This window comes from Scyliorhinus canicula, chromosome 13 (assembly GCF_902713615.1).
Source record: "Scyliorhinus canicula chromosome 13, sScyCan1.1, whole genome shotgun sequence".
In the NCBI taxonomy this organism is placed as follows: Eukaryota; Metazoa; Chordata; class Chondrichthyes; order Carcharhiniformes; family Scyliorhinidae; genus Scyliorhinus; species Scyliorhinus canicula.
The window spans coordinates 151,484,187-151,494,379 of NC_052158.1; the positions used below are offsets into that span (position 1 = coordinate 151,484,187).

Below are 10,193 nucleotides of genomic sequence, written 5' to 3' on the forward strand. Positions count from 1 at the left end.
ATATGCAGGTTAGGTGGATTGGCCACGCTAAATTGCCCCTCAATTGGAAATAATTAATTGGGTACTCTAAATTTTTTTTAAAAAGAATGTGTGAAAAGCATAGTGTACAAGAAAGTCCTGCAAGAGAAAGGCAAATAAGTCGGACATATTTAAAAACCTTTGGCGGGATTCTCTATTGCCTGACACAGATAGTGTAATCGGCGATCGGGCAGAGAGCCCCTTCCGACGCCCAAATCGGGGCTGGCGCTGGTATGACGCCGGTTTTCGAGTCTCCGAAATGGCATCATTGTGTCGCGTGCCGCACGGCGTTGGAATGATGTTGGCGCATCAGCGGAAGGCCCTCCCCCGATGCTCTGCCCCGATGGGCCAAGTTCATGACCGTGCAGTTGACGTGTGGTCTGAGGGGTCAAAACCCGGCGTGGCAGCCACGTACTGTGTCCAGCACCAGCACAGTCGGCCGGGAGCTGTGATGCTGGTGGGGGGGGGGGGGGGGGGGGGGGGGATTCCTCGTGAGCTGGAGGGGCTTGTGTGGAGGGGGTGGCCGGGGTGTGTCCTGTGGGGCCGTATTTGGCTCGTTGGGTCCGCGCACGGCTGCCGACATGTTGTAACACTGCAGGTCATCGCCGTGCGCATGTGCAGTCATGGACCCGGCCGTTCTTGGCGTGGGATCCCGGAGTTTAACCCGGCGCCTCCATTAGCCTCTCACCAGTCCCGGAATTGTGAGGGTTCAGCGATGATATTGGCATCGTAAAACGCCACAGTTCCCATGCTGGTGTCGACACTTAGAGCCGCAGAAACTGAGAATCCAGCCCCTTGTACCTAAATGCATGCAATATTCGGCATAAGGCCAATGAGCTGATGGTACAAATAGAGACAAGTGGGTATGATTTGGTGGCGATCACTGAAACATGCACGCAGGAGAACTGGGGCTGGGAGTTGAATATCGTCGGGTACTCAGTATTCCAAAATGGTGGACAGAATGGAACAGGACCTGAAGTTGATTTACTGGATAAAGGTGACATCAAGGCTGCATTAAAAAATGATCTTGGCACTAAGGGCCAAAATGAAATGAAAATGAAATGAAAATTGCTTATTGTCACAAGTAGGCTTCAAATGAAGTTACTGTGAAAAGCCCCTAGTCGCCACATTCCGGCGCCTGTTCGGGGAGGCTGTTATGGGAATTGAACCGTGCTGCTGGCCTGCTTTCAAAGCCAGCAATTTAGCCCTGTGCTAAACAAATGTTGAATTGATCTGGGTGGAAATAAAAAAACAAGGGAAAAAATCTCCATGATGGGGTAATTTACAGGCCCTTGATCAATGCTTCCAAAGTGGGGCATAGTATAAACCAAGAAATAATGAGGGCTTTTAAAAAGGGACCAACGGTAATCATGGCTGATTTTAACCTGCACGTTGACTGGATTAACCAAATTGGAAGGGTAGTCTTGAGGGAGATTTCACAGAGTGTATGAGGGACTGTTTCTTAGAGCAAGACGTTATGCAGCCAACCAGGGAGCAGGCTATTTTAGATTTAGTATTATGTAATGATGAAGGGTTGATAAATAGTCTTGTTATTAAGGATCCTCTCAGAAGGAGTGATCACACCATGCTAGAATTTTAAATTCAGATTGAGAGATGGAAGACAGAGTGCCAGACTAGAGTTTAGTATTGGGCAGAGGTAATTACACAGGCCTGAGGAAAGAGTTGGCCCAAGTAGATTGGACACAAATAATTGAGGAGTAGGACAGTTGGGGAACAATGGTTGATGTTGAGGAAGATATTAAATACCTCTCAGTTAAAGTATATTCCTGAGAGGAAGAGGAATTGTAAAAGGGAGAAAAATGTTCCTTGACTAAAAAAGGAAGTCAAAGAGGACATAAAGGCAAAAACTAGGGCATACCATATTGCAAAATCTAGTAGTAAGCTGGAGGATCGGGAGAATTTTAAGGTTTAGCAAAAGGCTACTCACAATAACATCAAAAGAGCTAAGATGAACTATAAAAGAAAACTAGCAGAAAACATAAACACTGATACCAAAAGCATCTATAAGTATATAAAGAGGAAGAGAAGAGCTAAAGTAACTGTTGGCCCTTGAGAGGACAATAATGGTGAGGTAAGAATGGGGATCACAGGGATGGCAGAGGTGTTGAACCAATATTTTGCCTGTCTTCACGGTAGAAGATAATTTTTCCAAAAACTGCAGTTAATGCAGAAGAACTTTCAAATGTGACACCCCTATTAAAAAGGGAGAAAGGCAAAAAGTAGGAAACTATAGACCGGTTAGCTTGACATCTGTGGTGGGGAAGTTGCTGGATTCAATCATTCAGGAGGAGATGGCTGAACATTTGGAAAGACAAAGCTCAATCCACCATTGTCAGCATGGTTTTGTGAAGGGTAAGTCATGCTTGACAAACTTGATTGCGTTCTTTGAGGATGTAACCAGCAAGGTGGATAATGGGGAACCTGCGGATGTGGTATATCTAGATGTCCAGAAGGTGTTTGACAAGGTGCTGCATTAAAAAACTGATCCTGAAGGTGAGATCTCAGGGGATTGGGGGTAGAGTATAAGACTGGATTGAGGATTGGTTGACTGACAGAATGCAGAGGATCTGGATAAATGGGTCATTCTCTGGCTGGCGAACTGAAACTAGCGGGATGCCGCAGGGGTCAGTCCTCGGACCTCAACTGTTTACAGTCCTTTTAAATGATCTGCAAGCAGGGATAGAGTGTAACATAGCAGAATATGCAGATGATACTAAAATAGGTGGGAAAGCAGCTAGGAAGAGGTGATAAAGATTTTATAATTGGAGATAGATAGGCTAGAAGAACGGGCTAAAATTTGGCAGATGGAGTTTTAATGTGGATAAATGTGAGGTTGTTCTTTTTGGCCAAGAAAATAGAAAGGCAAATTATTATCTAAATGGAAAGCAATTTCAAAATGGGTCTGGGCAGAGAGATCTGGGTGTCTTTGTTCATGAATCGCAGAGAGTCGGAATGCAGGTACAACATGGGCAGCACGGTAGCATTGTGGATAGCACAATCGCTTCACAGCTTCACAGCTCCAGGGTCCCAGGTTCGATTCCGGCTTGGGTGACTGTCTGTGCAGAGCTGCACATCCTCCCCTTGTGTGCGTGGGTTTCCTCCGGGTGCTCTGGTTTCCTCCCATAGTCCAAAGATGTGCAGGTTAGGTGGATTGGCCATGATAAATTGCCCTTAGTGTCCAAAATTGTCCTTAGTGTTGGGTGGGGTTACTGGGTTACGGGGATAGGGTGGAGATGTTAACCTCGGGTAGGGTGCTCTTTCCAAGAGCCGGTGCAGACTCGATGGGCCGAATGGCCTCCTTCTGCACTGTAAATTCTATGATCTATGTAATTAAAAAGGCAAATGGAATTTTAGCGTTTCTTACAAAAAGACTGGAGTATATAATGTGGAGGAGTATTGTTGCAATTGTATAGGATGTTGGTGAGACCACATCTGGAGTATTGTGTCCAGTTTTGGTCTCCTTATTTAAGGAAGGATGTCGGGGCATTGGGGGCAGTTCAAAGGAGGTTTACCAGATTGATTCTGGCGATGAAAGGGTTGACATTTGAGGAGAGATTGAACAGTTTGGATTTATACTCACGGGAGAATAAGTGGGGGTGGGGGTGGGGGGGGGTGGGTGGGGGGGATTGATCAAGTAAAAGTCGACTAAATGTTCCCCATTTTGGGACAATTTGGAATGAGAGGTCACAGATATAGGTTCAGAGGCGGTAGATTTGAAACTGAGATAAGGAGGAACCACAGACGGGATTCGCCAACCCCCTGCCTGGTCGGAGAATCGCTGGGGTTCGGCGTGAATCCCATCCCGCTGGTTGCTGAATTCCCCGGACCCCCAAAATCCCACTGACGTGAATCACGCCGCCCACCTCGGAGAATGGCGAGGATCGGCGCAACTCTATGGGTCCCGGGTCCGCCCGAATTCCCTGGCCCGCAATGGGCAGAGCGGCCGCCCAGTCCCGCCAGCATAAATTAGAGCTGGAAATTACCGGCGGGACCTGGCTTTGTGGGTCCTCGGGGGTGACGCCCCGGGGGGCGCACCCACGGTGCCCTGGCCCGCGATTGGGGCCCACCGATCCGCGGGCAGGTCTGTGCCGTGGGGGCACTCTTTCCCTCCGCGCCGGCAGGTATACCGGTCCGTGATGGCCAGCACGGAGATGAACCGCCCCTGCGCATACGCTGGGATGACGCCAGTACATGCTGGCGCTCCCACACATGTGCCAACTCACGCCAGCCGGCGGAGGCCCTTTGGCGCCGGTTGGCATGCCATCAAGCCCCTTCCGCGCCAGCCGGCGAGGCGCAAACCACTCCTCCGTCGGCCTAGCCGCTGAAGGTGCGGAGGATTCCACACCTTCGCCGGCCTGACGCCGGAGTGGTTCACGCCACTCTTTCGTGCCGGAGTTGCCCGCCCCGCCAGTTACCGAAGAATCCCACCCCACGTCTCGCAGAGGGTAGTGAAGGCGGAACGGTAGCACAGGTTAGCACTGTTGCTTCGCAGCACCAAGATCCCAGGTTTGATTCCTGCTTGGGTCACTGTCTGTGTGGAGTCTGAACATTCTCCCCGTGTCTGCGTGGGTTTCCTCCGGGTGCTCCGGTTTCCTCCCACAGGTCCCGAAAGTTATGCTTGTGATGTGAATTGGACATTCTAAATTCTCCCTCAGTGTACCTGAACAGCCACTGGAATGTGGCGACCAGGGGATTTTCACAGTAACTTCATTGCAGTGTTAATGTAACAATACTTGTGACGATAATAAAGATTATTTTATTTGTGGAACCCGCTGCCCTATAGTGCGGTGGAGTCTGAATCATTAAATGGTTTCAAGGAGGAGATAGATACATTTCCGATTTAATTTCTCATAATGTAACAAATATTCAGCTTCTCTATTCTTCCTACCAAAGTGAATAACCCCCTTCTCTCCCAAGTGGAAAGCACGAGAATGGATGAATGCTTTGATCACAGAATAGCCGACTGAATGAGATGTGAGTTAGCATCTCGGGAGTGAAGAGTAAAAAAGACAGAAGTTGCACTTATTTTTCGCTTTTCATGATTTCAGAATGTCAGGATGTGTTTGCAACCAAATAAGTGCTTTTGAAATATCATCACTTGTAATGTAGAAAAACGCTGCATACAAATACATAGTAAGCCCCAATGAATAGTGATGGAGGTACAAGATCAGTTAATCCGAGTGGTGTTGATTAAGGAATGGATGTTGGCCGCTAGAGGAGAATTCCAATGCTCTTCAATTGTTACCTTGGGATATATACATCTTTTTAAATGGGCAGATGGGTGTTCGTTTACCACCTCATTGGACTTCATCGCCCCAGTGTTGCAGTGTCAACATAGATCCGGCGGGATTTTCCATCCCGCCAGGCCCGTATTCCGGCGTGGCACGCTACCGCCGGCAGTGGGATCCTCCGCTCCAGCAGCGCACCCAGGGCCGTGGGTTTCCCGACAGTGTGGGATGGCCATAATGGGAACCCCCGTCAGCCGGCTGGCGAAACGAAGGATCCCGCTGCCGGCTGGGATGCGCCGCGCTGGAAACAGGCTGACTGGACGGAGATGTTTAAGTTCCAGATTTGTGGGGGAGAGCTGGTGGTTTGGATACTGAACTTTCTTCCTCGTCCGTGAGTTTGTCACTACTGGGTCAAGCAACAAGAGGTGAAAATTCAGACGAGAGACTGAAAGGAAATTTGCGAAGCAATAAACTACAAAGAATGCATTTTAATAACCTTGGCCAGTGATAGTTCTTGCAGAGTTAAAGCATGAAGCATCACACATTGTTTTCTCCAGCGTGTATATTTACAATGTCGTATGTGCAATGGCACGAGCACATTTTCAGATTGTCGCTGTGTTGTCATCCATCTGCGATACTTCCACAGTGGCCTGTTCAGGAAATGATTTGCTGTTTTTCTGTCTGCAAGAAATTCATATCACATTGTAATTCAACCGTAAAGTCTCAACATGCAAACACACATTTAGTACAATGAATGGTAACATACTCGACAGAAGTTTGAGGAACTACAATCCATTTTACAATGAGGCACTTTACAGCTTTCTGAACACAGCATGGATTTCAATCATTACAGATCATAACCACTTTAACTATTTTCTCAAATCGTCGCGCTGTTAAAGATCCTGTTGTTGGCATTTAAAGCGCCACTGGGTGCGTGGGGCTGGATTCTCTGATTTTGGGGCTATGTCTGGAGGGTCCGTGGCATTTTACGTGGGAAAACGCGGTGAGGCCCCAGCACCAATCCTCTGACCGGTGAGGTGCTAGCAGCCACACCACTTTATACTCACGACCTTCCTGAGATAAACACGTGGAGAATTGCCTGGTCCGTGGCCATGCATGTGCACGGCAATGACCTGCAGCGGTCACGGCGTACAACATGGAGCCGGCCGTATGCAGACCCGACCTTCCAGATAGTGGCCCGCTGGATAACCCCTCGCCACCCGGGGCAAACCCCCACCAGTCCCCCCAGCCCTCGCCAAAGTCCCCCCAGGCCAGCAGCATGCTCCCAACTGATTGTGGTCGTGCTGGTCATAGTCCGCAAGTGCCACGCCAGGTTCCCGACCGCTGACCACCACGCCTCCCCCACGCGATCGGGAACTCGGCCCATCGGGGGAGGGCCTTCAGGTTATGCCCTGAGGCCATCCCAATAGCGTGCGCCGTGCTCCTCAATGACGCAGACTTGGAGAGACGGAGCATCCGAAAACAGGCTCCTCTGATTTGTTCACAATTAGGCATTCTCCGATCTCCGATTATGAAACTGTTGTCGGGAAACGGAGAATGCTGCCCATTATTTGTTTCTTGATTTGTCCCATTACCTTTGCCTCACACTGTCTTCACTCATTTCATGCATTCTCTCCTTCCACCCTCCCTTTTGTTCTTTTTTCCAACCCTCTCAATTTCCCCTGGCTTTGTACATGAGCGAGAACTATTTTATCTCTGACTTCTTCTAGTTTCTGACCAGAGTTCATCAACGTGAAGCGTTAACTCTGTTTCTTTCTCCGCAGACGCTGCCAGGCCTGCTCAGGGTTTCCAGACGGTTTCTACTTTTCTTTATACTGTGATTTAGGATTTCCTGACTGAATCAGCAAATATTTTTACCTTTCCGCCATGTCCTATTCCTCAGGAGAAGACGTAATAAACCACCACCGAGCAGCCCACAATCCATCCCAGCAGGAGAAGAACGGGGACAACGTAACGCTGGTCTGCAGACAATGAGAATATTAACCCACAATCAGACATACGATCAGGGATTACGTTTCCCATGTGTTATGCAGTGTTAAACGGTTCCCGCGGTGACAGGAATCTCCTGATCCTCCAGTCATTTGATTCAGAATTTGACTGAACACACAATATGAAAACTTGCATTCAAATAGCACCTTTTCTCTCAGAGGAAGAGCCAAAGCACTTTACCGCCAATGAAGTGTGGTCTCGGTTGTATTGTAGGAAAAGCAGCAGTTCATTTGTGCAAAGCAAGTTCCCGCAAACAGCAGGAACATAGTGCCAAGGAGTCTATTACATCCATGTACAGCCACAAAGCCTCGGTTTACACTTGTTCCAATAGGCAGCAACTCCAACAGTGCAGCATTTTCCCCAGTATCGCACTGGACAATATCAGGCTTGATTTTATTTGCTCAATGGGAACAGAACCGACAAGTCTGACACAGAGGTGAGAGTGTTACCCAGCAAGCCCAAACTGACGTACAAGGGGAGCTGATAAATCCAGCCATCTACAAGCAGAAAGTGAAACATGATGTGCATAAGAAAGGATACTATGGTGATAGATCCTGCCAATGTGCAATGGTGTAAAAATGGGTGATAGGGAATTGGCAGCCATTGAACTCAAAGCAAATTATAATCAGGAAAGATGTAAATCGTCCAGCTTATTTGCTATCACCCATTTTACGCTCTCACGGGGTCAACATAACCCCCACACTTCAATCTTGGCTACTCCACCGACCTATCACACACTTCTAGTGACTGATCTAGCAACTGATTGTCTATAATTTCCGCAGCATAAGGACCTATAATAACTAAGACTTGCTATTCAGCAGAACATTTCAAGTCAGGGAAACTTTTAATCTGTCTGGTTACTTCAAGGAAACTGACTGAATAAGCAACACAGATGCCCTCCATGCCATATAAAAACAATGACTACTTACTAAATTGTTCCATTGCTGTAGCTGCAGGTTTTAGATCAAGTTGTAAATCTCTTCAAACTCTCCTCCAGTGGTCACGGCAGCTGCTTTAAATAGAGGCTACTTATTTATCGATGAATGCTAAATTGCCACCGTCTTGCCCAAGTGCCACAGTGTTACTAAGTGTTGGTAGTCTGCAATGATCCCATTCCTCTTAGTCACAGCCAAGTGGCTCATAGCTCAGTGTTGTATAGACCCAAGGGTATTTGTAACAGGAGGTGGAGCTGATCGTCACAATAGGCAGATATTTTTGGACCATTTGGCATGGGATGGTGCATTTGGTTTTGTTTATATCAGTTATGTCTGCCAGTATGTGCAACCAGGTGGCAGATTTAGGATTCAGATTGTGCCCGTATCAAATGCAAGTGCAAATTATGATACTTATCTACGGCAATCACTCAATTAGAGGGTGCAAGTGATAATCGCATTTAGCACAAAAATAAAAAGAAGTAACCAGACAAGCTAGTTTAACCGTTTTAGATCTTAACCACTCCTCCCAATTTTCCTTGGACAACTCTCCCAATTGAGCTGTTTAAGATGACAAAAGGATTTTATAGGTCAGATGGAGAGAAACTACTCCTTTTAGTAGGGTAAGTATTGAAAGGAGCAATATTGTTCAAATTTGAGATGGTTACAGAAAGCACTTCTTCATACAGTTTGACATGGGATTTGGTTTTGTTTATATCAGTTATGTCTGTAAGTATGTGCAACCAAGTGGCAGATTTAGGATCCAGATCATAGAAACCAGGAACCACACCATACCCCCGGTGAAATTTAATTTTAATTAATAAAAGAAGTCTGGAATTACAAGTTAGCCTCAGTAACGGTGAGCATAAAACTCTGACGGTAGGACAGTGATTAGCAGTGCTGCCTCACAGCTTCAGGGACCCAGGTTCAATTCAATCCTCCGGGTACTCTAGTTTCCTCCCACGGTCCAAAGATGTGCAAGTAAGGTGGATTGGTCATGTAAAATTGCCCCTTAGTGTCCAAAAGGTTAGATGGGGGTTACTGGGTTATGGGGATAGGGTGGAGGCGTGATCTTAAGGAGGGTGCTCTTTCCAAGGGCTGGTGCTCTGTAAATTCTACGATTGTTGTAAAAACCGACATGGCTCACTATGGAAGGAGATCTGCCCTCCTTACCTGGTCTGGCCTACAGACCCACAGCCATGAATTTGACTCTTAACTGCCCTCTGTAATGGCCTAGGAAGCCACTCAGTCCAAGGGCAATTAGGGATGGGCAACAAAAACGCACGGTGAAAGAATTTTAAAAAATCTTTGTCTTAGGTTGTTGCTATGTTAATGAGTTCGACAAACTTTCAAAATATTAAGTGACTTTATACCTTGAATCTGTGAACTGACTTGAATGGTTTTCTGGATGATTTAAGACTTGGAGAGGCTTTTATAGAGAAAATAACATAGAACATAAAACATACAGTGCAGAAGGTGGCCATTCAGCCCATCGAGCCTGCACCGACCCACTTTAAGCCCTCACTTCCACCCTATCCCCGTAACCCAATAACCCCTCCCAACCTTTTTGGACACTAAGTGAAATTTAGCATGGCCAATCCACCTAACCTGCACGTCTTTGGACGGTGGGAGGAAACCGGAGCACCCGGGGGAAACCCACGCAGACACGGGGAGAACGTGCAGACTGCACTCTGATAGTGACCCAGCGGGGAATCGAACCCGGGACCCTGGTGCTGTGAAGCCACCGTGCTAACCACTGGTTTCCACAGGCAGGATGGTCAGTAACCAGAGCACAAATATTCCAGACAATTGAAAATTGAAAAGGTCCAGAGGGAAGATAAGGCAAATCTTTTCACGCAACAAGTTGTTATGACCTGTCTGAAAGGTGCAGTGGAATCAAAAGTAACTTCTAAAAGTGAATTTGCTACATACCTGAAACGAAGGACATTTGGGCAGAGCATTGTGGGGCAGGCCTCATGCAGTG

The 10,193-nt window shown here is 47.4% G+C and overlaps 1 protein-coding gene across 2 annotated transcripts; it reads right to left on the reverse strand.

Annotated features, from left to right (window-relative positions):
• Window positions 1–5,735: 5,735 nt before the first annotated feature.
• On the reverse strand, window positions 5,736–8,442 carry LOC119976750 (sarcoplasmic/endoplasmic reticulum calcium ATPase regulator DWORF-like). Of its 2 annotated transcripts, XR_005462987.1 has the most exons (3): window positions 8,207–8,442; window positions 7,146–7,249; window positions 5,736–5,948 (listed from the first exon to the last, which is right to left on the reverse strand). XR_005462987.1 is itself a non-coding variant. In XM_038817486.1 (2 exons), exon 1 carries the CDS (start codon window positions 7,308–7,310, stop codon window positions 7,167–7,169), a length of 144 nt encoding a protein of 47 aa, XP_038673414.1. In that variant the 5' UTR covers window positions 7,311–7,325; the 3' UTR covers window positions 5,736–5,948; window positions 7,146–7,166. The 2 variants fall into 2 exon arrangements, 1 of the variants encoding a protein (XP_038673414.1); XM_038817486.1 differs by lacking the exon at window positions 8,207–8,442 and having other exon boundaries at window positions 7,146–7,325.
• Window positions 8,443–10,193: the final 1,751 nt, after the last annotated feature.